Source organism: Podarcis vaucheri, assembly GCF_965113315.1.
Source record: "Podarcis vaucheri genome assembly, chromosome: 12".
Taxonomy (NCBI): domain Eukaryota; kingdom Metazoa; phylum Chordata; class Lepidosauria; order Squamata; family Lacertidae; genus Podarcis; species Podarcis vaucheri.
Window position 1 is genome coordinate 60,398,939 of NC_138750.1, and position 27,222 is coordinate 60,426,160.

The 27,222-nt window shown below is 48.0% G+C and overlaps 1 protein-coding gene across 5 annotated transcripts in view; it reads left to right on the forward strand.

Moving 5' to 3' along the window:
- NBEAL2 (neurobeachin like 2) overlaps nucleotides 1-27,222 on the forward strand; it is a 219,421-nt gene that overhangs the window by 157,238 nt on the left and 34,961 nt on the right. For 4 of the 5 annotated variants that reach the window (XM_082192090.1, XM_082192094.1, XM_082192093.1 and 1 more), the window contains 14 exons: nucleotides 704-884; nucleotides 1,213-1,346; nucleotides 3,357-3,516; nucleotides 5,886-5,988; nucleotides 6,949-7,102; nucleotides 8,646-8,804; nucleotides 11,795-11,951; nucleotides 13,496-13,581; nucleotides 15,531-16,280; nucleotides 18,545-18,723; nucleotides 19,941-20,100; nucleotides 22,182-22,319; nucleotides 24,329-24,634; nucleotides 25,854-26,003. In XM_082192090.1, coding sequence (XP_082048216.1) covers nucleotides 704-884; nucleotides 1,213-1,346; nucleotides 3,357-3,516; nucleotides 5,886-5,988; nucleotides 6,949-7,102; nucleotides 8,646-8,804; nucleotides 11,795-11,951; nucleotides 13,496-13,581; nucleotides 15,531-16,280; nucleotides 18,545-18,723; nucleotides 19,941-20,100; nucleotides 22,182-22,319; nucleotides 24,329-24,634; nucleotides 25,854-26,003 — 2,817 coding nt within the window. The remainder of the gene's footprint in view (nucleotides 1-703; nucleotides 885-1,212; nucleotides 1,347-3,356; nucleotides 3,517-5,885; nucleotides 5,989-6,948; nucleotides 7,103-8,645; nucleotides 8,805-11,794; nucleotides 11,952-13,495; nucleotides 13,582-15,530; nucleotides 16,281-18,544; nucleotides 18,724-19,940; nucleotides 20,101-22,181; nucleotides 22,320-24,328; nucleotides 24,635-25,853; nucleotides 26,004-27,222) is intronic. The other variant, XM_082192092.1, reaches the window with a different exon arrangement.

Sequence of the window (27,222 nt, forward strand, 5' to 3'; positions counted from 1 at the left end):
GTCAGCCACGACTGGACCTAATGGTCAGGGGTCCCTTTATCTTTTTATCTGAAATATGTATGTATGTATGTATGTATGTATGTACATCCAGAACACCACACCAGAAGGAAGAGAGAGTGAAAGAGAAAGTGAAAGCCAGGATCCTTCTGGCCTTATTATTATAGTCAGCATGACCTTGACAGAAGAGGTCCCTGCTCCTGCCAACCTAGCAGTTCGAAAGCACCTCAAAGTGCAAGTAGATAAATAGGTACCACTCTGGCGGGAAGGTAAACGGCATTTCCGTGCGCTGCTCTGGTTCGCCAGAAGCTGCTTAGTCATGCTGGCCACATGACTGGGAAGCTGTACGCCGGCTCCCTCGGCCAATAAAGCGAGATGAGCGCCACAACCCCAGAGTCAGTCACGACTGGACCTAATGGTCAGGGGTCCCTTTACCTTTTTTAATCAGTTAGATGCTAGCCCCTGTCCTTCAAGCAATGAAGCTTCATAACCCACCCCCAGGAAAACTGGTTCTTGGCACCTTTCTGTCTCATGAGACATTGGAGTCCACCTTCTGGGGTGAAGTCAAATCACTGCACTAGCAGGACTTGGGAGAGCACATCTTGGTTTGGAATTCGGTGGTGAATACCAGCCAGATACGTGCAGAAACCAGCCAACCTGGGGGAGAGCCCTCCGATAGTCTCACAGGGCTTTATGGTTCTTGCAGGACGTGGTGAATTGTGTGGGTGGAATGGGGGTGCTGCTCCCCCTCCTGGACCAGGTGGCGTCTCAGAGGAAAGAGTCAGAAGACCACCAGGAAACCCACGACTTGGTGGGCCCGGAGCTGACCTCTTCCCGCAACGCCCAGGGCATGGTCATCCCGCTGGGGAAATCTTCCGGTTATCGAGGTATCCAGGCTGAGTTTTGTGTAAACCCGTTTGTTTATTTATTTGTCAGCCTCTGTTGAACATCACTGGTCACTTCACCACATTGCTCTATAAAGGCTCATTTTAAATTATTGCTTTTAATGAATATTAAAGCTTTGTGGCAGAGGTTTTCAACCTTTTTGAGTCCATGGCTCCCTTGACCAACTACAGTGGTACCTCGGGTTAAGAACTTTATTCGTTCCGGAGGTCCGTTCTTAACCTGAAACTGTTAGCTCCTGCCAGCCCTCCCTCTCCCATGGGTCAAAGATCCTTTCCTTCAAAACAGTTTTCTTTCCCCCTCCACCCACAGAAGGTAGACTGGAAAGGAACGGGGTCGCTGCCTTCCTGCTGCTGATTAAGAACTTCATCCATTGTCACCCAGTCAACCAGGAGAGCCTAGTCCAATGCCAGGGGCCAGCCATCATCGGAGCGCTTCTGCAGAAGGTAAGCGATTACCATGCTGGCGCCAGACTTGCCCAGATTGATCAGGGTATCTGACTTTTCCAGGTGAAATGTGTTGGCATTGTGCATTTTGGTTAAAGGGGGAAATACGAGCTGTAATAAAAGGGAGAATTCCCTAGATGCCAGGGTCCAGGTTTGGGGCAAGTATTCTTTGGTGAGAGAACCCCAGCGGAGATTTAATATCACAAAAGGTTCAGCAAAGTGTAGCGTCGAAATATAGGCTGTTAAATCTCCCCTTCTCAACTGCTTCCAAAGTTCCCCACTTCCTTTTGCATGGAAAGAGACCACACGTTTGGTGAGTTGAAAGTGGTTTACTTACAAACTCTTTGAAGGTCAGGTTCATGTGCTTTTCCGTACAGCAGTGAGAAAACACAGAGAGTGTAAGTTAGGTTCACAAGTGGTCAGTGTATCTAAATTATTTGTATAGAAACACAAATATGGCTTGTTTATAAACCACAGTCTATTTTATTTTATAATTTTTATTGAATGATTTTATGTTACAAAAAACAATACAACCATACTACCACTAAATATAATTAAGAAATAAAAATTACATACATCAATATTTAATTTGTTATTTGTTATTTACTGTCTTATTTCCTCCCAAACATTCCATACAAAAACACACATATGTACAGACACCCACCCACCCACAAAAAATAATAATGAAAGTAAATATTTTTCCCCTTTTATCTTACAAAATCTTTTCTTCAACTTTGACTTCCTGTCAAGTCCCTTTGCATATGTTTTATCTTACAATCGAATGTACACAAAACAATAAACCTTTCCATATAAATTCTCCAATATATACTGAAAACATAATAAATCCTTAATTGCTGTCCACCTCCTTTTAGTCCCTTTATCACTCGAATGCTAGCACAGAGTCAAAATTATTATTGTACTTTTGAACATATCTTCTATAACCATCCCATTTTTCCGCGAATTTTTGCTTTGAGTTTCCTCTGAGTTTGCTAGTCAGTTGAGCCGTCTCCACAAATTCCTGTAATTTGATTTGCCAATCTATTATTTTTGGAGCCTCGTGATCTTTCCATCCCTTGGCCATAAGTATTCGAGCCGCTGCGATTGCGTACAAGAATACCTCTCTTAGATTTTTTGTGATCTCTTTATCTAAAATACTTAATAGAAATGCCTCCGGTTTTTTAGTAAAAGTTATCCCTATCATCTTTTTACCGTATTTTTTGCCCTATAGGACACACTTTTTCCCTTCCAAAAATGAAGGGGAAATGTGTGTGCATTCTATGGGGCGAATGCAGGCTTTCGCTGAAGCCTGGAGAGTGAGAGGGGTCAGTGCGCACCGACCCCTCTTGCTCTCCAGGCTTCAGGAGAGCCCCAGCGCCAGCCCCACAAGTTCGGGGGACAGAGGGAGGCGGAACGCCGCCATCCCGCTGTCTCCCGAAGTGGTTTGGAGGCTGACAGTGGGGAGACCCCGCCGCCAGCCCCGCAAGCTCCAGGGACAGTGGGGAGGCGCAGCGCGTCTTCCTGCTGTCCCCGGACCTGATCTGAAGGCGGGCGATGGGGAGAAGAGCGGTTCTCCCCGCTGCCAGCCTCGCAAGCTCCGGGGACAGCTGGGAGGTGCAGCGCGTCTCCCCGCTGTCCCCGGACCTGATCTGAAGGCGGGCTGCGGGGAGAAGAGCTCTTCTCCCCCCGCCGGCCCCACAAGCGCCTAGGAGGGAATTTTTTTTTCCCTTTATTTCCCCCCCGAAAAACTTGATGCGTCCTATGGGCCGGTGCGTCCTATGGGGCGAAAAATACGGTAAATTCATTGTATATTCCCCCCCCCAAAAAAAATCTTAATCTTAATCTAAAACCACACAGACTAATCTTGGAGCGTCCAGCTTAGACTTCTGTACTGTTGGATTTGCAGAGTGGAATGGAAGAACAAAGGGGGGAGGGTTAAGTGAAGACCCAAGTGGGTCCTGGCTGCACCTCTTTTAGACCAGGCAGCAATGATTTATGTTTTCTGCACTGCAGGTCTCCAGCCAGACGATGGACATGAATGTTCTGATGGCTTCTCAAATCCTCATGGAGCAGGTGGCCGCGGAAGGACACAACTTTCTGCTGCACCTCCTGTACCAGTTCCTGCTCTTTGACTTCCGGATCTGGAGCAACAGCGACTTTGCTGTCCGATTGGGTGAGCTTAGATCAGCCCTTGCAGCCCCAGGGACGGACAGGTGGCATGGTTGAAGCTGTTCACCTGAACTCGAGTGCTCCTGCTGGTTCGGGGCGTTGTCGCCCCAACCCAGGAGAAGGTTGCTTGTGTGGCTGTGTTACAGCAGGCTGCAGTTCAGCGGTAGAGCGCTTGATTCTCATGCAGAAGGTGCCGGGTTCAATTCCTGGAAGCGCCTGGGGGAGACGAGACCCTTGCCTTGAAATTCTGGTGAGCCACTACCAGCCTGTGTAGAAAATATTGAACCTGATGCACCAATGATCTGACTTGGTAGACAGCAGCTTCCTATAGGGCACTGGTTCTCTTCATTGTAGTATAGGATGGCATCAAGATAAATAATAATAATAATAATAATAATAATAATAATAATAATAATAATAATAATATAATTTATTATTTATACCCCGCCCCTCTGGCTGGGTTTCCCCAGCAACTCTGGGCGGCTTCCAACAAAATAAGAAAATACAATAGTCTGTTAAACATTAAAAACTTCCCTGAACAGGGCTGCCTTAAGATGTCTTCTAAAAGTCTGGTAGTTGTTTATTTCCTTGACATCTGATGGGCGGGTGCCACCACCGAGAAGGCCCTGTGCCTGGTTCCCTGTAAGTTGGCTTCTCTCAGCGAGGCCCTCAGAGCTGGACCTCAGTGTCAGGCTGAACGATGGGGGTGGAGCCGCTCCTTCAGGTATACTGGGCCGAGGCCATTTAGGGCTTTAAAGGTCAGCACCAACACTTTGAATTGTGCTTGGAAACGTACTGGGAGCCAATGTAGAGCTTTCAAGACCAGTGTTATACAGTCTCAGCGACCGCTCTCAGTCACCAGTATAGCTGCTGCATTCTGGATTAATTGCAGTTTCTGGGTCACCTTCAACAGTAGCCCCATGTAGAGTGCATTGCAGTAGTCCAAGCGGGAGATGACCAGAGCATGCACTACTCTGGCAAGACAGTCTGCAGGCAGGTAGGTAAGGTCTCAGCCAGATGGAGCTTGTAGACAGCCGCCCTGGACACAGAATTTACCTGCGCCTCCATGGACAGCTGTGAGTCCAGAATGACTCCCAGGCTGATCAGCTGGTCAGTTACCCCATTCAGGACCAGGGAGTCCTCCACACCCGCCCTCCCCCTGCCCCCCCAAAACAGTACTTCTGTCTTGTCAGGATTCAACCTCAATCTGTTAGGCGCCATCCATCCTCCAACCACCTCCAGGCACTCACACATGACCTTCACCGCCTTCACTGGTTCTGATTTGAAAGAGAGGTAGAGAGGTTGGGTATACAACCATAGGCAGTATCCACACTTCTCTTCAAGAGCATTGGCTATTCTCCTATGCTTCTGCGTGGCATTTTGTTGTGAAGAGGGATTTTAAACCCGGAAAAACATGAACGATCAGAAAAGAGAAAGGCTTCTTTGTGTTGATGAGGACATGAAAGTTTGTCTCAAATTAGCCCTAATATAAATAAGATTATGCAGCAAAAGCAAGCTCACCCTTTCATTGAGTTTGTATATACAGTGGTACCTTGGTTCTTAAACTTAATCCGTTCCAGAAGTCAGTTCCAAAACCAAAGCATTCCAAAACCAAGGGGCACTTTCCCATAGAAAGTAATGCAAAATGGATTACCATATTTTTCGCTCTATAAGACTCACTTTTTCCCTCCTAAAAAGTAAGGGGAAATGTGTTTGCGTCTTACGGAGCGAATGCAGGCTGCGCAGCTATCCCAGAAGCTAGAACAGCAAGAGGAATCGCTGCGCAGCGCTCCCTCTTGCTGTTCTAGCTTCTGGCTTAGCCCCTCAGTCCCTTCCCCCATCTCCCAGAAAAGCCCGCAAGAGTCGCACGGAGTGTGTGTACGGCTCTTGGGGGCTTTTCCGGGAGGTGGGGGAAGCCTGCAAGCGCCGCACCCACGCTCCACATGGCTTGTGAAAGGGAGCGCTGAGGAGAGCCTGGGATGCATACATCCCATGCATGCATAATTTTGCATGCATGCATAATTTTTAGAGGGGGGATGCAAGAATTTTTTTCTTCTTGCATTCCCCCTCTAAAAATTAGGTGCGTCTTATGGTCAGGTGTGTCTTATGGTGCGAGAAATATGGTGATTTGTTCCAGACTTTAAAAAATAGGTACTACTGTGGAAACGGCATTTCCATGCGCTCTGGTTTCCAGAAGCGGTTTCATCATGCTGGCCACATGACCCGGAAAGCTGTCTGTGGACAAAGGTCGGCTCCCTTGGCCTGAAAGCAAGATGAGCGCCACAACCCCAGAGTTGCCTTTGACTGGACTTAACCATCCAGGAGTCCTTTACCTTTCTTTTTACCTTCACTTTCCACCTCCGTGCTTCATAGGTCACATCCAGTACCTGTCAAACGTAATCAAGGACCACAAGCAGAGAATCCGTAGGAAATATGGCGTGCAGTACATCCTAGACTCCATCAGGACCTATTACGGGTGAGTGTGGAGCGTCTTCTTATATTGTGAGGACAGAGGAAGGAAATACTGTTTGGGGAGCATCCTTGCGTACATAAACATTGCGTACATAAACAGTATGTAGGCAAGAGTTAACTCCACTTACTTGGTGTGATTTATTGTTGACCTGCTCTTGTCACCCCCTTATATTGCTGAAAACTTGGTGGAATAATAATAATAATTTATTATTTGTACCCCGCCCATCTGGCTGGGTTTCCCCAGCCACTCTGTGCGGCTTCCACAGAGACCAAAAATACACTAAAATGTCACACATTAGAAACTTCCCTGAACAGGGTTGCAATAAAATGCAAGGCTATGTTGGAGAAAGTTGGCCATGTTGGGTAACTCAGTGGAAATAACTTTGTTGTTGTTTAGTTGTTTAGTCGTGTCCGACTCTTCATGACCCTATGGGCCAGAGCACGCCAGGCTCTCCTGTCTTCCACTACCTCCCGCAGTTTGGTCTAACTCGTGCTGGTAGCTTCGAGAACACTGTCCATCCATCTCGTCCTCTGTCGTCCCCTTCTCCTTGCGCCCTCCATCTTTCCCAACATCAGGGTCTTTTCCAGGGAGACTTCTCTTCTCATGAGGTGGCCAAAGTCTTGGAGCCTCAGCTTCAGGATCTGTCCTTCCAGGGAGCACTCAGGGCTGATTTCCTTCTGAATGGAGAGGTTGGATCTTCCTGCAGTCCATGGGACTCTCAAGAGTCTCCTCCAGCACCATAATTCAAAAGCATCCATTCTTCGACGATCAGCCTTCTTTATGGTCCAGCTCTCACTTCCATACATCACTACACAACCTTTAAGTGTCTGCAGAGTCTCTTCTCCAATATTTTTCTGCATTGATGACTATTGATTTGAAATTTGCTGGACCATGTGGACCTCCTGGCTTGACCCAGCAAAGCAAGCGCCTCTAGGTGACCCTCGCTTGCTCTCTCTCCCCCAGGACTTACAAGGAGAAGCCCGTCGCAACTGATGACATCAAGACGGTGCAGACGTCCCTCTTCAGCCTGATCAAGGAGTTCTTCTGCAGGAACTTCTCCACCGAGGAGATGCAGAGCACCTTGAACTACCTTGCTGCTGTGAATGATGAGCACCAGGTATGGAGGAGGGGCAGGGAAAGCCAGCAATGACCTGTTAAGGAAAGGGAACCTTCCCAGGCTACAGCTTTGGAATAGGATAGAGTTTCTCACGCTGCAATCTACAAACCACCAATGGTCCACAAGGTTCATCTGGGTGTTCTGTGGTGTGTATGCGAAACTTTGAACAGGGGAGATGGCACATACATTTTATTATTTTTAATCGGCTTTTGGTTGCTTCTTTTATTTCCTATATTGTATTTCATGATTCTCGATTGCATTTCGATTGCTTCTTTTGTGTCCTATATTGTTTTTCAATTTTGAGTCCTGTGGAACAGGAGCCTGCGTAGCCCAGCTGGTTAGAGCACGGCGGTGATAACACCACAGTTGCGGGTTTGAACCCTGTATGGGACAGCTGCATTGCGGGGGTTGGACTAGATGACCCTCAGGGTCCCAACCCTACAATTCTACGATCTCAAATTGTAGTCCAATGTATAAGAAAATGAGGAAGCAATAACAATGCAATTTAAAACCGTGCAGCATCTAGCACAGCACTTTGCGGCTGCTGCAGCAGGCGGGGGGTGGAAATCATTTAAGTGGTCAGCCAAGACCCTCAGCAACTGGGGCGGGGGGGGAGAATTTGGGAACCCCTAGAATAGAAGATTTCAGGCCTCCAGTGACAGTAGCAGCAGCACCAGATTCCCTGGATCCCTGTCCAGCTGTGCCTTCAATAGTGTGTACTAAAGGGCAGAAGATTATAGGACGATGCGGCTGAGACTTCCTGCGATTGCACAAATTTTAGTTCCCTTTGTCTCCTAACTGGGGGCCACATTTCTGGATCTGCCATGTCGGCCAATCTTTCTCTTCTGTGTGTTGGGTGGGGGTCTTCCTTTGTTCTATCTGTCCTTAAGACAAGGTTTTGGAGTCTGCTAGGTTGCAATTCCCACCACCCCATACCATCTATGGGGGCGACCACCTGGGAATGGCTGACTTGGTGAACTGCTGTATTAACACGATGGACATGGATGTATCACTGGTCTAAATCACCGAGCCTCTTGGGCTTGCCGATCGGAAGGTCGGCAGTTCGAATCCCCGCGACGGGGTGAGCTCCTGTTGCTCTGTCCCAGCTCCTGCCAACCTCGCAGTTTGAAAGCACACTAGTGCTAGGAGATAAATAGGTACCACTCCACCGGGAAGGCAAACAGCATTCCCGTGTGCTCTGGTTTCCGTCACGGTGTCCCGTTGCGCCAGAAGCAGTTAAGTCCTGCTGGCCACATGACCCGGAAAGCTGTCTATGGACGAACGCCGGCTCCCTCGGTCTGAAAGCAAGATGAGTGCCGCAACCCCATAGTCGCCTGTGATGGACTTAACCATCCAGGGGTCCTTTACCTTTTACCTAAACGGATATATCTAGAGACTCGGACAACAGAGGGCAGCTCTAACACCCACATTGCTTTCCTCGAGTTCTTGTGATTTTGTGTAGCAACCCTGCCTTCTCGCCGTTTCCCTCGACAACTTTCTGTATGTTGTAAGCCTCTTAATATTCTTCTTCTGTGTCCCACAGGTCTGCGGAGTGCTGGAGGTGATCCACAGCCTTCTGAAAAGCTCCCCATCCCAGGAGCAGATTTACACATTCCTCTTTGAGCCGGGGAACGTGGAGATTTTTTTCTCGCTGCTCGTCCAGCGGAAGTTCTCGGACGAAGTGCGCGAGAGGATCTTCAAGGTGAGAGAGCTGTTGGGGGGGCTTCCTGGGGCTTGAGTGCTCCAGGTCTCTCGCCGGACTCTCTTTTTTTAAAAAAAATAATTTTTATTAACAGGCCAATCACATCACATTATCCAAATCCCATTAGTTCCAAATTATACAGCCAAAACCGCACGAGTCCAAAACTCCGGAAAAGTCCAGACGTCACTTATATTACTGCTTTAATTAGACAGTTCCATCCAGTTCGATCCGGATAGTCCTTTATTACTTTCTTTCTCTTCTTGATGTTATCATATATTCCTTTCCTTGCAATCTCTGATGATTTTCACAAGCAGATTGAAAACAGGCGTCTCTGTGTGGGTTTTATACTCTTCGAAAAATATCGCTCAGGGACAGCCTCTGTTCAACGCTTCCATAAACACAATTAATCTTCGGTCTGTCCTTTATTTTTCTCAGGCTTACGAAATAAATCAAATGAATCAGGGGGCTCTGTCAGGTCAAACTTGCGTTCCAACATTCCTTCTCATTCGAACGATCCTGCTTCTCCTCCCCCTGTCCTTCTTTCTCCGGCAAGCCTGTCTTGGCGAGACGCCATTTTTTAACTGCATCATAAAAAATTTCCTCTTTCTCACTGTTCACCAATTTTCTCTCCTGTTGTAATCCACCCCACACAGTTCTTAAAATCCTGCTTATGATTAATAAAAACGCGACGATCTTGTTTCTATCCTCTCGCCGGACTCTCATGGGGTTGGGGTTTCAGGTCTAGATGGGCTCAACCATGTGGACTGTCGTGGGCAGAAATTCCAAGGCCTAGTTCACAGCGGGAGGCTGTCTGGTGGGGTTTGTGCGTGAGGTGCACAAACCCCGAGGGCAAGGGGAACAGCCATATCTGTAGACCCGAATCTCTTCCCCGTGCAATTTCACTATGAAATAACAACAGTTTCCCTATTGGCTTCGTTATATACCTCTAGGCACCAGGCGAAAACAGTCAGGTGGGCAGATCATCATCATCATCATCATCATCATCATCATCATCATCTAATGCTTATTGGATGAATTTTCCCCCGAATTGATTTTTGATTTTATTGTTATTCACGTTTTATACCGTATTTTATGCTGTTTTTTTGTAGCATCAATTAAGTGTTTTAAATTTGCTATTAGCCACCCTGAGCCCGGTTTTCTGAGCTGGGAAGGGCGGGGTATAAATAAAAATTTATTATTATTATTATTATTAAACCCAGGCCTTGGGCTGATTGGTAACCTACACCCTATTAAATGTGTTTGTAAGGGCTTGTGTTTTTGTGGGAATGTTGTGGATAGTAGGAGAGGATATATTGATTAAATATTATCCTTCCTCACTCAAGCTAGCGAGGTGGTAGCAGAGCACATTCCCTTCTACATAGCAGGAAGCAAGTTGATGGATTCGGTAGAATCGTATAAGTTGAGCAATCCAGTCTGGCTTGTCCAGAATGGATTGTTCCTGGTAAATTCCCCTTAAAAAGTTCCCTCTTAAAAACCAGAATGACATAACAGTCTTCTTTTGAAAGTAATGATAAAGTTTACAGTAGAGCCAGTGTGGTGTAGTGGTTAAGAGCGGTAGACTCGTAATCTGGGGAACCGGGTTCGCGTCTCCGCTCCTCCACATGCAGCTGCTGGGTGACCTTGGGCCAGTCACACTTCTGTGAAGTCTCTCAGCCCCACTCACCTCACAGAGTGTTTGTTGTGGGGGAGGAAGGGAAAGGAGATTGTTAGCCGCTTTGAGACTCCTTCGGGTAGTGATAAAGCGGGATATCAAATTCAAACTCTTCTTCTTCTCATTACGACCGCCTCTACTTGGGCCCGATCCAAGTTGCAATCGCGGCTAACCTGGAAGTAAATACAGTGGTACCTCGGGTTACAGACGCTTAAGGTTACAGACTCCACTAACCCTGAAATAGTACCTTGGGTTAACAACTTTGCTTCAGGATAAGAACGGAAATCACATGGCGGTAGCAGCAGGAGGCCCCGTTAGCTAAAGTGCTGCTTCAGGTTAAGAACAGTTTCGGGTTAAGTATGGACCTCCAGAACGAATTAAGTTCTTAACCAGAGGTACCACTGTACCACGTTTGCCGCAATTCACGCACCCGCAGAATCGGCTTCTGCCGTTTGTGCATGCACAGAAGCACACCGCCGCCGCCAAATGCGCCTGCGCACAATGGCACTAGCGACCCAATCAACTTACGGACGAACAGACCTCCGGAACTGATTATGTCCGAAAGTAGAGGTTCCACTGTACTTGCATTCAGTTCACAGTAGTGTCCCTAAGGTAGGCTATAGTTACAGTTGTAGAGAAAAAGAAGTCTGAGCTATTCCATCCTCTTGTAAGGATGAGCCACATTCTGCTGGCTAAGAGCCCAGGGAAGAGTCAGAAAGGAAAAATGGGGAAAGGCAATAATAATAATTTATTTATTTATTTATTTATACCCCACCCATCTGGCTGGGTCCCCCCAGCCACTCTGGGCAGCTTCCAACAAAACACTAAAATACAATAACCTATTAAACATTAAAAACTTCCCTGAACAGGGCTGCCTTCAGATGTCTTCTAAAAGTCTGGTAGTTGTTTTTCTCTTTGACATCTGGTGGGAGGGCGTTTCACAGGGCGGGCGCCACCACCGAGAAGGCCCTCTGCCTGGTTCCCTGTAACTTGGCTTCTCGCAGGGAGGGAACCGCCAGAAGGCCCTCGGCGCTGGACCTCAGTGTCCGGGCAAAACGATGGAGGTGGAAAAGAGGAAGGTGGCTTCGTGGCTAGCCCTTTTATTGGGTCAGCTAGGGCCCAGCCCATCTACCTGGCCACACACAGGGGGAGTAGGCTCCAGAGCAGGTAAGACAGGAAGTCCTGCCCTGTGTGTCCACTCTAGGAAAACAGGAAATGTTGTATTTGACTGCTTCCATAATAATACACCCCACAGTTATTTGGGGGGGGGGTTCCCATTCTCATGGGATGTTACCTTCTTCGTCCTTTCTCCGCACAGATCCTGTACAAAATGCTGAAGTACGAGAAGATGAACGAACGGAGCAAGCAGCGCCTGAAGCTGAAGGACGTTGGCTTCCTAGGCTTCATCTCGTACCTGAACGACATCCCGGTGTCCATGCTGATCCGCTACCTTTGGGAGCAGGTGATTGGGCCAGGTAAGGCCCAGGGAGAGATGCAAGTGGCGCTGTGGGTTAACCCACAGAGCCTAGGACTTGCCGATCAGAAGGTCGGCGGTTTGAATACCCGCGACGGGGTGAGCTCCTGTTGCTCAGTCCCTGCTCCTGCCAACCTAGCAGTTCAAAAGCACCTCAAAGTGCAAGTAGATAAATAGGCACCACTCCAGTGGGAAGGTAAATGGAGTTTCCGTGCGCTGCTCTGGTTCGCCAGAAGCGGCTTAGTCATGTTGGCCACATCACTCGGAAGCTGTATGCCGGCTCCCTCGGGCAGTAAAGCGAGATGAGCGGCACGACCCCAGAGTCGGCCACGACTGGACCTAATGGTCAGGGGTTCCCTTTACCTTTAAGGCCCAAGGAAGGCGGTGCAGAAACTTCACCTGGTGCAAAATTCGGCGGCCAGGTTGCTCACCATTTAAGGATGTTGCACCGATCCTGGTCTCTGACTGCACTGGCTGCCAGTTAGTTTCCAATTGTGCTGGTTTTGACCTATAAAGCCTTAAACAGCTCAGGACCTGACAGCTAAAGATATGCAATGAAGGCGCCAGGCAGGCCTCCCTGAAAAGGCCCTGTTCTCATGTTGCCGCCCTTTGGACCTCTCATGGAAGAAACACACCCTTTGAGAACCACTGCCCTAGATAATCCCAGTGTCCATCCCCCCCAAGGGGGCAGTCCTTCCTACTTTGGGAACTGTTGAGACAGTATCGGACTAGGACCCGGGAGAGACCAGGGTTCGAATCCCCACTTGGCCATGAAGCTCCCTGCGTGATCTAGGGCCCATCGCTCACTTTCAACCTCACCTACCGTATTTTTCGCTCTATAGGACGCACTTTTTCCCCTCCAAAAATTAAGGGGAAATGTGTGTGCGTCTTATGGAGCGAATGCAGGCTCCTTGGCTTCAGCGAAAGCAACGCGAAGCCTCCGAAGCGCAGAGGGAGCGCTCTGGAGGCTACGCATTGCTTTCACCGAAGCCTGGAGAGTGAGAGGGGTCGGAGGCTGTCCCTAAAGCCTTTGAAGCGCAGCGGGAACTCGCGCTGCGTTCCAAAGGCTTCAGGGTTAGCTGCGCAAAGCCTCCGCAGGGCAGCGGGGTGCCTTCACCCCGCTGCCCTCCGGAGGCTTCACGGGCTGTCCCAGAAGCCAGAACAGCAAGACGGAGTGCTGCGCAACGCTCTGCCTTGCTGTTCTAGCTTCGGGGTTAGCGGTGCAAAGCCTCAGCAGGGCACGGGTATGAAGGCTCCCAGTGCCCTGCGGAGGCTTCGCGCAAAGCGACCAGCTATCCTAGCGGCTATCCCAGAAGCCAGATTCCTCTTGCTGTTCTGGCTTCTGGGATTCAGAATTTTTTTTTCTTGTTTCCTCCCCCCCAAACTAGGTGTGTCCTATCATCTGGTGCGTCCTATACAGCGAAAAATTCGGTACCTCACAGGATTGTTGTGAGAATAAAATGAGGGGGGAGGAACCGTTGAGCACCCTTCTGTTTCCTTTTGCTCCAACCAAGACTGTGTTCTGCTGCCTTGTTTTCTCCCCAGACACCCCGAACTACAAGGATTTGTTGGCCGTGATCTACCTCTCACACCGGGCAGAGCTGACCGTCAGGCTGGACATCTGCAGAGAGGTGAGGGGTGGAGCCAGGATCTTACCAGCTCCCGAGATGCTTCATCTGGGCAGGGCGAAACAGCCCAGTGCACACGAAAAAGCATGCAAAGGAGCCTTGTGCAGAGTCAGGCCATTGGGCCTTTGGAGCCAGTGGACTCTGCTCTGACTGGCAGCTGCTGTGCAGGGTCTTCGGCAAAGAACTGCCCGTGGGAGATGCCAACTTGTAGAGTTGGCAGGGACCCCAAGGGGACATCCAGCTCTCTCCCACCATTTCCAGGTTTGAATTGAGCTGTTTCTTTCCCGGCACCGCGCATTAGTGCATAAGTGCGCGCCGGGAGGACGGGACAACACCTGCGTTCAGAAGCATTGCTGCTTCCAACTAGGCAGAGCAAAGCTGTCATGGCTGATAGAAATCGATAGCCCTCTCCTCCGCGAACCCGTCTGATGCTCTTTAAAGAAGGATTGCGAGAAGCACAGCTGTGATGCTATCGCCAAACTCCTTCACGGACGCATTCGCACCAGGCAGAAATCTCAATGCACAACACCCCGCTCACACCAGGACTGGCCCTGGGACGTTTCGGGTGGCAACCTCTGTCGGGAATTCTTCGTGGCGCTTTAGCAGAAATGCTCAGAGTTCCAGGTTCTTCAGTGCAGTATATTTATTGTGAGCTATATATACAAATGGGACGCGGGTGGCGCTGTGGGTAAAACCTCAGCGCCTAGGACTTGCCGATCGCATGGTCGGCGGTTCGAATCCCCGTGGCGGAGTGCGCTCCTGTCGTTCGGTCCCAGCGCCTGCCAACCTAGCAGTTCGAAAGCACCCCCGGGTGCAAGTAGATAAATAGGGACCGCTTACCAGCAGGAAGGTAAACGGCGTTCCGTGTGCTGCGCTGGCTCGCCAGATGCAGCTTGTCATGCTGGCCACGTGACCCGGAAGTGTCTGCGGACAGTGCTGGCTCCCGGCCTATAGAGTGAGATGAGCGCACAACCCTAGAGTCTGGCAAGACTGGCCCGTACGGGCAGGAGTACCTTTACCTTATATATACAAATGGAGATGGACGAGGTGGTTGGATAGTGTTCTCGAAGCTACCAACATGAGTTTGACCAAACTGCGGGAGGCAGTGGAAGACAGGAGTGTCTGGCTTGCTCTGGTCCAGGGGGTCACGAAGAGTCGGACACGACTAAACGACAAAATATATACAAATGAGGGATGTGGGTGGCGCTGTGGGTTAAACCACAGAGCCTAGGACTTGCTGATCAGAAGGTTGGCGGTTCGAATCCCCACGACGGGGTGAGCTCCCGTTGCTCAGTCCCTGCTCCTGCCCACCTAGCAGTTCAAAAGCACGTCAAAGTGCAAGTAGATAAATAGGTACCACTCTGGCGGGAAGGTAAATGGCGTTTCTGTGTGCTGCTCTGGTTCGCCAGAAGCGGCTTAGTCATGCTGGCCACATGACCCAGAAGCTGTATGCCGGCTCCCTCGGCCAATAAAGTGAGATGAGCGCTGCAACCCCAGAGTCGGCCACGACTGGACTTAACGGTCAGGGATCCCTTTACCTTTATATATACAAATATCTACAGGCTATAATAAATGAGCAGTTCATACAGTCAAACAGAGTACCTGGCTGCACCTTAAGGCAAATAGGTACTTCCGGGTCGCTGCAGGACGCAACCTGAAAAGATTTAACCTGAAGCAAATGTAAAAAGAGGTATGACTGTATTTTGGGCAGATAGCATTCATTTGAGGCCAAATCTGCTGCCCCTTGTGGATCCTAACACCCAAGGTGGTCATCTCATGGGTGGACCGACCCTGTCTCTCCCTCTCCCTCCCTCTTTCTGTCACACACACTCAGCAACCGCCTACTTATGCCCACCAAGTTGTGCCATCTTTGGTCAAGCTCAACATCCGCATCAGCTGCCAGCTCGCTTGTCCTGGCCTGGGTGCCAACGGCTCCCCTTTTTCTCTTCCAGCTCTTCCGCCTGATCTACAAGCCGCAAGACCCGGCCAAGCAGACGGTCAGGCAGCTGGCCAAACTGGCCGGCTGGCAGGACACCCTCACCAAGCTCTACGTCAAGGAGTCCTACGAGTCACGCCAGCACAGCCTGTCGGGCTCAGCCAACGGCGGAGGCAGCCTGGACCTCCCCAAGGCCTCGGACCAGCCGGGCGCAGAGGCCGGGAAGGAGCCCTCCGGCTCCGCTCCCCCTTCGGCCTCCGACCTCCAGGATCTGGACGTCTTCCTCCCGCTGGGCTTCGAGGCCTCGGACCCGGAGCTGTCGGAAGGCTTTTCGGACCACTCGGTCTCGCCCACCAGCAGCCAGAGGGGCAAGGCTTTCCCAACGTACGGCTTCAAGTCGTTCGACTCCTCCGACCTGGCCAGCCGCTCCTCCTCTTCCAACACCATCGACGCTCCCGGGGCCACGGAGTCCCCCCAAGCGGGGGACACGCTCCCGGCCGACAGGGTCTACCACCCGCTGTCTCCCTTCTCCATGTCTCCATTCGACCTCGGACTGGATTTGGGAAGCACCAGCTCGGCCACCACAGCCGAGAGCGGAGACCAGACGCCCGTGAGCCTGCCAGGGACCCCGTCGCCACTGGATAACTTTAAGCCCTTCCCGGGGACACGAGTAAGGAAGAGCTCCAGCCTCTCTAACGTACTGGACGACACCAGCTACCAGGATACCTTGCCCAGTGACAGCATCTCCAACACCAGCAACCCTCAGGTGAGCTTCTTTCCTCCCCATCTTCCTGTGTGAGGTGTTGAGACAGGTGTGCAAGCTCCGAAATATCCACCTTGTTGGCTATTTGCAGTTTAGTTGCGCTGCAGAAAGCTTGCTGGGGAGACCACGCATTACAAGAAACTCAAAAGTACCGTATTTTTCGCTCTATAAGACACACCAGACCACAAGACGTACCTAGTCTTTGGAGGAGGAAAACAAGAAAAAATATATTCTGAATCTCAGAAGCCCGAACAGCGAGAGGGATCGCTGCGCAGTGAAAGCAGTAATCCCTCTTGCTGTTCTGGCTTCTGGGATAGCTGCGCAGCCTGCATTCGCTCCATAAGACGCACACACACTTCCCCTTACATTTTAGGAGGGAAAAAGTGAGTCTTATAGAGCAAAAAATACGGTAACTTTAACAAGGTTTTAATAACAATAACAAAAACTCATTTTACACTAAACATATCAACAGGCATGACCCATCCTCCAGGGTGCTGAGAGAGCTAGGTGCTGCTCTTTATATACTGCACCCAATTGCTGACACAGCTTACCGTATTTTTTGCACCATAACACTCACTTTTTCCCTCCTAGAAAGTAAGAGGAAATGTCTGTGCGTGTTATGGAGCGAATGCCTACGGGTGGCGGGGGGGATCTGCTGCAGTCGTGAGCAGAGGATCCATGGTTCCCCTTCCTTCCCTCCTCCATGGTTACAAAGCATGGATCCACATGGATCCTCAGGATTTTTGCATTGGTCTACTCCAAACTCACTGTCAGATCACATGTCTGTGGCCACAGCATGAACCACAAAAATCATATATCCACTATTTCGTTTAGAATATTTTTTTTCTTGTTTTCCTCCTCTAAAAACTACGTGCGTGTTATGGTCTGGTGCGTGTTATAGAGCAAAAAATACGGTAATTAACACAACTTAGCAGCACCTGCTATACTGTTTCACAGCCGTAAAACTGGGTCTCGTTATTTGCTCTGGCCCTTAAAGACATACACATCTTGTGGAACAATAATGAACCTTCACATTTAAAGAGACCATTCAACATACCTAAGCATGCTCTCTTTCTAGGACATTGTTATGTGCCGGTGTGAGAGGGTTGTTCTTTTTAGGGGAGGAGGGAGGGGAAAATGGGGGAATGAGGATGATGTATTTTTGATAAATTGTTATGTTGAAATTCCTAATAAAAAAAAATTATTATTTTTAAAAAGAGAAGTCTCTGTCACAGAAATACCTGCAAGAAATTAGCAGTTTTGGAAACAACCCAACCTTCCTTTAAATTTGCTTCACACACCCAGAGTGAAATATAGTGGTATTCTTTCTAGGCAGTCTTAAGCTACTTCAATGTTTATGTTGTTTTGGCTTTATTGTAATGCTTCAGTAGCACAAAAGGAAGCAAAATCTGTATCTACAAATACTCAAGCATGAAAATTCTGTTGTTTAACTCACTGCCTGTACCTCTTTTTAAACTGATGAATGGCATACAGGCTGTAAGCTATTTTAATATGTAGAAAATCCTCTTTTCAAAACATGAGTATTAATCAGGGTGGTGCAACTCTTTTTCTTAGTAGTAGTAGTAGTAATAATAATAATTTATTATTTATACCCCGCCCATCTGGCTGAGTTTCCCCAGCCACTCTGGGCAGCTTCCAACAGAATATTAAAATACAATAGTCTGTTAAACATTAAAAAGCTTCCCTAAACATACTTAAACATATCGTATGTGTCTTGGATGTCTGATCCTAACTACAATTACCTAAAACTAAGCTAGCATTAGAAAAATCAGAAAGTGTAATTCTGTTTCTGGGAGTCTCTGAATCCTAGGAATCGAAATTTGGGTAGGACCACCATCAGAAAAATGTTAGTGTTGCTTTAGAAGTCAAAATACCAAATGATCTGTTTCCAGCATAATAAAAAACACACGGCTTATTTGTAATACGAAGTGCAGATGAGTTAAATGAGACTCATCCTTCTCTTGCAAGAATGTATTATTTCTCTGGTGCTAGAATTGCTTTACTTTGAATCTTTGCGTTCTTTTCATTGCGCAAAGGTGAGCAGCAAAGACTCATCAGTAGTGTGACAAAATAACTCCTCCCCCCCAATAAAAAATTAAAAATAAACTGAGAAGTCTCAAACGCGGGAGCTTTTCCTCGCAGTCTCTCCACCCCCTTGATCCCATTGGCTGCTCTTTTCTGAACCTTTCCCAAGCCTGCAGGATTCCTTTTGGGGTGAGCTCACCTGTTGCTTCCTTCCTCCGCAGCAGACGCCCGAGGAAGAATTGTGCAACCTCCTCACCAACATCGTCTTCTCGGTCACCTGGCGAGGGGTGGAGGGCTGCGACGACGCGGCCTGGAAAGAGCGCGGGCAGGTCTTCTCAGTCCTCACCAAGCTGGGCTCGGCCTGCGAGTTGGTGCGCCAGCCGGACGAGATCAAGCGCAGGTAAGGCATGGCATTTTGAGGTGGGCAGAGTGTCTCCAGTGGAGCTGACCCAGGGTTAAGACTCTTGCTGACTGCCCTGCACTGAACCCAGAAATTCTCCCTTTTCTGGGTGCCTTTGGAAGGAAGTATGTGTTCTGTTTTCCAAAAGTCAGATGGTGTTTATTTCCTTGACATCTGGTGGGAGGGCGTTCCACAGGGCGGGCACCACCACCGAGAAGGCCCTCTGCCTGTTTCCCTGCAATCTCGCTTCTCGCAATGAGGGAACCACCAAAAGGCCCTCGGCGCTGGACCTCAGTGTCCGGGCTGAACGATGGGGATGGAGACGCTCCTTCAGGTATACTGGGCCAAGGTAGTTTAGGGCTCGAAAGGTCAGCACCAACACTTTGAATTGTGCTTGGAAATGTACTTGGAGCCAATGTAGGTCTTTCAGGACAGATGTTATATGGTCTTGGCAGATGCTCCCAGTCACCAGTCTAGCTGCCACTTTCTGGATTAGTTGTAGTTTCCAGATCACCTTCAAAGGTGGCTCTTCTTCTTCCTCTTCCTCTTCCTCTTCCTCTTCCTCTTCTTCTTCTTCATTTTATTTATACCCCCACCCATCTGGCTGAGTTTCCCCAGCCACTCTGGGCAGCTTCCAGCAAAATAATAAAATACAGTACAGTGGTGCCTCAGGTTACGTATGCTTCAGGTTACATACACTTCAGGTTACAGTCTCCGCTAACCCAGAAATAGTGCTTCAGGTTAAGAACTTTGCTTCAGGATGAGAACAGAAATTGTGCTCCAGCAGCGCGGCAGCAGCGGGAGGCCCCATTAGCTAAAGTGATGCTTCAGGTTAAGAACAGTTTCAGGTTAAGAACGGACCTCCAGAACAAATTAAGTACTTAACCCGAAGTACCACTGTAATTCATCAAATATTAAAAGCTTCCCTAAACAGGGCTGCCTTCAGATGTCTTCTAAATGTTATATAGTTGCTTATTTCCTTGACATCTGGTGGGAGGGTGTTCCACAGGGTGGGCGCCACCACCGAGAAGGCCCTCTGCCTGGTTCCCTGTAACGTCACTTCTCGCAGGGAGGGAACCGCCAGAAGGCCCTTGGTGCTGGATCTCAGTGTCCGGGCTGAACGATGGGGGTAGAGACGCTCCTTCAGGTATACTGGGCCTTTGAGGCCGTTTAGGGCTTTCAAGGTCAGCACTGCCTCACCTCTCTTTCTCTCCCAGCCTCCTGGAGATGATGATGGAGTCGGCGCTGACGGACATCAAAGAGGCCACCCCTGCCATGCTGCCCAGCCTCACGCAGAACGCTCTCAAGCTGCTTCGCCTGCTCCAGGACTTCCTGTTCTCCGAGGGCCACAGCAACCAGGCCTTGTGGAGCGAGAAGGTTGGTGGAAGCTTTCTAGCTGGATGCAGGGGCCTAAATTATCAGCTCTCCTCCTTCTCTGCAATGGCAACACGGATCTGTGGCTGCTCCAAGTCTCTCATTGCTTGGGGAAAACCCTGGAGAGACCGGGGGGACCTTCAGTCTCTGCAACGGCTTCATAATAATAATAATTTATTATTTATACCCCGCCCATCTGGCTGGGCTTCCCCAGCCACTCTGGGCGGCTTCCAAAAGAATATTAAAATACTATAATACATCAAACATTAAAAGCTTCCCGAAACAGGGCTGCCTTCAGATGTCTTCTAAAAGCCTGGTAGTTATTGTTCTCTTTGACATCTGGTGGGAGGGTGTTCCACAGGGCGGGCGCCACCACCGAGAAGGCCCTGTGCCTGGTTCCCTGTAACTTGGCTTCTCGCAGTGAGGGAACTGCCAGAAGGCCCTCAGAGCTGGACCTCAGTGTCCGGGTAGAACGATGGGGGGGGGGAGACGCTCCTTCAGGTCTACTGGGCTGAGGCCGTTTAGGGCTTTCAAGGTCAGCACCAACACTTTGAATTGTGCTCGGAAACGTACTGGGAGCCAATGTAGGTCTTTCAAGGGGGCAGGAGATGGTTTGCTGTGCTCATTAGGCCTGATAGATCATGCTTTGTCTAATAAAGAGTTAACTCCGGCTTGCTCGGTGTGATTTCCTGCTTGCTCACTCCTGACGCTAGGTGGCTTTCTGAATTCTCCGCCTCCAGGGAGCATAAGAGGTCGGTGTGGCGATCACACAGGGTCCCCGGACGTTTCACCGTCCATTGATCCCTGTGCCACCACTTTATTTCTTGGCGCTGCCACCCAGGCCCTACCTGGGACAATACTGAGTCCAGGCAGGGTTAAAATGGAACATAAACTTCTGTTTATTTATTGCAGTTTAACGAGCGTGTGGTTTCCTAAACGTTATCTGAAGGACCAGGTGCACAGCCTGGGAGTCATTTTGGACTCACAGCTATCCATGGAGGCGCAGGTTAATTCTGTGTCCAGGGCGGCTGTCTACCAGCTCCATCTGGTACGCAGGCTGAGACCCTACCTGCCTGCAGACTGTCTCGCCAGAGTGGTGCATGCTCTGGTTCTCTCCCGCTTGGACTACTGCAATGCACTCTACGTGGGGCTACCTTTGAAGGTGACCCAGAAACTGCAACTAATCCAGAATGCGGCAGCTAGACTGGTGACTGGGAGCATCTGCCAAGACCACATAACACTGGTCCTGAGAGATCTGCATTGGCTCCCAGTACGTTTCCGAGCACAATTCAAAGTGTTGGTGCTGACCTTGAAAGCCCTAAACAGCCTCTGTCCTGTATGCCTGAAGGAGCCTCTCCACCCCCATCGTTCAGCCCAGACACTGAGATCCAGCGCCGAGGGCCTTCTGGCGGTTCCCTCATTGTGAGAAGTGAGGCTACAGGGAACCAGGCAGAGGGCCTTCTCGGTAGTGGCGCCCACCCTGTGGAACACCCTCCCACCAGATGTGAAGGAAATAAACAGCTATCTTCTCTTTAAAAGACATCTGAAGACAGCCCTGTTCAGGGAAGTTTTTAATATTTAATGCTGTATTGTTTTTAACACTTGATTGGAAGCCGCCCAGAGTGGCTGGGGAAACTCAGCCAGATGGGTGGGGTATAAATAATAATAATTTATTATTATTATTATTATTATTATTATTATTATTATTATTATTATTATTAGTCAATTACAATCATGGGATGCCTATCCAGACCTATAACTTCCGCTACCTGCTCTCGCTCACTAAACCACCTCTCAGATATTTACTCGTCTTCCTAGCCCCTAACTGTTCCTGACTCAACTTATTTCGCTACACTAACTCAACCTACCCACAGACTCTATCCCAGTTCACTCCCACTCCAACCAGCCACCCAACTCCCAACGAACTTCTCCCAGAGCTGGTTTTATAGTCCCTCTGACTCCACCCCCTGGGTCCTGATTGGGTAACCTGTTTAACTATTTCACCTCCAGCACTCTCATATGTTAACGTCACAGTCGGCCGTCCTTGCATCTTCACATTCTGCTTCTCTCCTTCCTGGCTCCAGGTCTATGAGGGGGTCAACAGCCTGTTGGACAAACTGGGCGTCTGGCACCACTTGGCCAACGGCACCTCCGACTTGAAGGAGATGGCGCAGATCGGCTTGCGGGTGCTCATCGGATATATCTCACTGGAGGACTTACAAGTAAGTTGTCCAGCTAACTTGGTGGGGCCCATCCGCCTCCTTCCAGTTCCTGGTGATTTCGGGCTACTTTTGCAACATGTGCAGAAGATCTCCCCCAGGTTTGCTATGGTTTTTTTTAAATAATAATTAATTTTCCAATTTTATAACAAACATATCAACAAATAAGAAAAACCAAAAAACAGACAAACAAACATTTACCCTTCTGAAATAATCCCACTTTTGTTATCATTGTAAAATGACTTCCTCGAATCCTCCTGAGTTTCCATATAAATCATTGTAGCAGTTTTCCAGAACTTATTTTCACATAAAGTTACTAGATCAATTATCATCTTTCTTTCTTTTCATTTTGACTTTCATCCATAATGCTCTACAATATTACATATTTAAATCCTAGGCCCATCTGTTACTCACAAGTAATTCTATTTAAGTTATCTTAGCATGTTTAACTAAGTAATCTTTAAATTTCATCCATTCCTCCTGGTACTCCTCCTCCTTCTGGTCACGGACTCTTCCAGTCAGGTTGGCCAGCTCCGAAAAACCCATCATTCTAGCTGCAGTTGTGGCATACAAAAACAATCTAACATTTTTCTTGGGCAATTCCAAACCTGTTATTCCAAGTAGAAAAGCTTCTGGTTTCTTAATAAATGTATATTTCGACATTTTTTTCCAATTCATTATAAATCTTTTCCCAGAGGTCTTTCAGGTTTGCTATGTTCTTTTCTGCACACGGGGAGCCTTTTTTTCTATTTCTTTTCTTATTGATTTTTTAAAGTATAAACATGCGACAAACAACAATTCAAGATCCAAGTATCGAAATTTCTCTGAATTTCCTTACTTACCTCCCATCCCTTCCATGGGTCCTAGTGGTAGTATTTAAACTTTTTGTTTATGTTTGTTTTTGGTTTTGATGTATTGTGTGTTTTGTTTTTTCCTTTTTCCCTTTTCTTTTTATTGATTTGTATTGTTTAATTTCTCTTTTTGTCCACTTTTTTCCTTTTCCTCTTTTTTCTCTTTGTAATTTTAAATTCTCAATAAATATCTTTTTTTTAAAAAAAAAGTATTTACAACTGCATATCAATACATATCCAAATTTTTATCCTTCTAAATTATCCGTTACTTTACAAGTGTGATTAAAACCCTGCCAATGTTCTGACCTGCTTGCGATGGTCTCTCAAAAAGATAAATGATAAATTTTCCCCATTCCTTATAAAAATCTTGGTCTTCCTGATTCTCCCGGTCATTTTGGCCATTTCGGCATAATCCGTCTGAGTCCAGTAACAAGTGTGCAATCATAACTACCACACCGGGTTTAGTGTGACGTAATTCATGCAATGCAATTCTATACATGTTTGTTAAGAAGCAAGCCCTGTTGGGTTCAGTGGGGCTTTGTTAGAAGTGAGAGTGTATAGGACTGTAGCCTGAACACCAGGAAGGATAAATCTCTCTGTTTGTTTGTTTGTTTGTTTGTTTGTTATTTAATTAATTTTATTTTATAAAAGGAAGTCTTTTATTTCGTTGTTTGTATTGTTGTATGTTACGCTCACTGTATGTTATGTTCATGTTTAATGAGGGTGGATTATGTATTGGGGGGGTTATGTTGTAAATAAAATTCCAATAAAAATTATTAAATTTATTTAATTTTATTTATATTCCGCCCTTTCCCCAAACTGGGACTCAAGGCAGCTTTCCAAAATTCAAGCAACATGGATAAAATACAAAAAGCTAAAAATATATAAACGACGGTGGTTAAGAAGTAGTTAAACTATTACAGAATTAAAGCAAATCTGTGAACATACAGATAGTTAAAAACAGCACAGCCCTTTTAAAATATGTTTTTTTGGGGGGTATTATTGGGTTGTTGTTTTTATTTTGATGATGTATTTTGTGCTTTTATATTTTGATTTTATTCTGTGAACCGCCCTGAGACGGTATATAAATTCAATGAATGAATGAATGGCTGGTGCTTCTGTTCCTTCCCGCCTTGAACCACCCCTCTCCTCCCTCTCCAGTTGCAATCCATGGCCTACGTGAAGCTCCACAGCCTCCTACAAACGGCCTCGGCCCCCAAGAAGGAGGAGGCCTGCTACGCCCTGGGCAAGCTGGAAACCCCCCTGCGCCACTCGCTGCACACCAAGTCGGAGACCTTCTCCTGGCTGGTGCCCATCATCCGCACTTTGATGGACAAGTGCTACGACACCCTGCGGCTGCAGCACTTCCTCCCCTCCCTGCCCCCCACCAATGGCAGCCCCACTTTCTACGAGGACTTCCAGGAGTTTTGCACCACCCCAGAGTGGACCACCTTCATCGAGAAGCACGTAAGTCATTGATTTCCATCGCTGACGCCGCACTTCCTATAAACCGTATTTTTCGCTCTATAGGACGCACCCGACCATAGGACACACCTTGTTCTAGAGGGGGAGAACAAGGGGGGGAAATTCTCCCCCTCTCTGCTCAGCACCCCTTCAGCGAAGCGGCAGGAGAAACGGAGCCCCTTCCATTTCTCCTCCTGCTTGGCTGAAGGGGCGCCGCGCAGCTCTCCCTCTCTGCTGAAGCCGGGAGAGTCTTGCTCACCCGGCTTCAGCAAAAGGAACCCGAAGCCTCCCGAGCGCAGCGCAAGTTCCCGCTGCACTCCGGTGTCTTCAGGCGGCTGTCCCTGAAGCCTGGAGAGTGAGAGGGGTCAGTGCGCACCGACCCTTCTCGCTCTCCAGGCTTCAACAAAAGCAGCTTGAAGCCTCCGGAGCGCGGAGGGAGCGCTCCCGCTGCGCTTCGGAGGCTTCGCACTGCTATCGCCAAGGAACCTGCATTCGCTCCATAAGACGCACACACATTTCCCCTTAATTTTTGGAGGGGGAAAAGTTCGTCCTATAGAGCGAAAAATACGGTACGATTTAAGCAAGATTGTATCTGTTATTCCGTATTTTCATACTGAAATATTTGTAGAATAAATTTGGGAGAAATTCTTCCAACTTTTCTTCTTCTTTCTCTCTATTTTTTCTTCTTCTTTTTCCTCCCCCCCCCCCTTTTTCAATTTTTTTTTAAAATTTGTTTGTTGTTGTTGTTGTTGTTTAGTCGTTTAGTCGTGTCCGACTCTTCGTGACCCCCTGGACCACAGTATGCCAGGCACTCCTGTCTTCCACTGCCTCCCGCAGTTTGGTCAGACTCATGTTTGTAGCTTCGAAAACACTGTCCAACCATAAATTTTATTAGATGTTACCAAAGAAATGAAAAGGGGAAAAAAAGAAAGAGAAACCATACATAAAAACATTTATCTACACACTTTTCCAGAATGCAGACTAGAAAAGAAGAAAGACAAAAGATAAAAGAAAGAAACAAGAAAAATAATGAAGGAAAAAAAATACTTTTCATAATCAATAACTCCAAATTCATACTTCAAACATTACAATATATAAATCCTAGTTAAAATATTATAAAATATTATATTTGGCCTGCTGCCTCTGTCCCATTGGATGCAGAGGTTTTTTTTATAAAACAACGGTTCTTGATGGATCTTCCCGGGTGGGGTCTCCTCCACAGGTGCAGCCCACCATGGCCCAGTTTGAAGTGGACACATTTGCCAAGAGTCACGACCACATGTCAAACTTCTGGAACTCCTGCTACGATGCCTTGATGAGCAGCTCCCAGACGAGGGAGAAGGAGAAAGCAGAGAGCAGGAGGAGGTTCCAGGTAGGCAGCGATGGGCAGGCACCCTGCGCTACAACTCCCACAGCTGGGATGAAATTGAAATACTTTATTGTCACTTGTGCAACTTGTATACAGTGAGGACCTTAGTGAGGACCTCACTTGAAAAATCAATATAACTCAGGTGGTCAGAAAGGCCCAACAGAGACTCCATTTCCTCAGGGTCTTGATGAACTCCTTTTACCGGTCCACAATAGAAAGTGTCCTTTCATATTGTATCACAGTATGGTATGCTGGCCTGACAGTCACGGACAGAAAGTGGTGGTGAATACAGTCCATGATATCATGGGCTGTCCCTTGAGTCTGCTAGATGACATCGCAAGGGACCCTTGCCTTAGGAGAGCGAGAAAAATTATCAGGGATGACTCACACCCCAGCCATCACCTCTTTAATCTTCTACCCTCGGGCAGGAGATATAGAGGTATAATCAGCCATACCAACAGGCTAAAAAACAGCTTCTATCCGTGAGCTGTTAGGCTGTTGAACGGAAAATAACATAGCGAGATGGACTTGCGAGGTGGTGTGTTGTTCGAAAAGAGATTGAGAGATTGAGTGTTTTTCATTGTACACAGGTTGTACAATGACAATAATAATAATAAAAATCTTTAAAAGGTGGCAGAAAGTGGATGGCGTGAGAATAAACAGCCGAGATGGCGCAGTTTTTCCTATATAGGGTGTGCGTTAATGGATGCACTCTCACAGACTCATGTGGCCTGTAATGTGTTGCAGTATGATCGCATCTTATGTGGGGGTTCAGTGGCAAGAGTTCTGTGAATCCCCAAAACCGCATCGAACTGCCCCGAGCTAGCATCTCCTTATCTTTTCAGAGCTGGCGGAATGAGCAGCCCTTTTCTGATAAGCACGGCAAAGTCGACTCAGTGCGCCGGCTCTGGGATGCTCTCACAAGATCTCGCTGGACCATCCAAATTCCTGCAAGATCTCCCGGGACCATCCCTAGGCTCCCAAGAGCTAGCTAGCATGCTGAACGGACCTTTCCCAGTGAGGCAGGCAGGGAGCATTAATGCTCATTTTGCTCTGGGAGAGCCTTGTGTGCACTTAATTGTCACGATTTCAGCTTCGTAAGAGGCTGAAACCGCGCCAGTTAAACGTGCAAAGTGCAGAATGCACAAAAAAGTATAATTTCCCGACAGAAGAGACACAAAACCTTTTTAGTATGATAAAGCTATCTAATATTAGAAGCCTG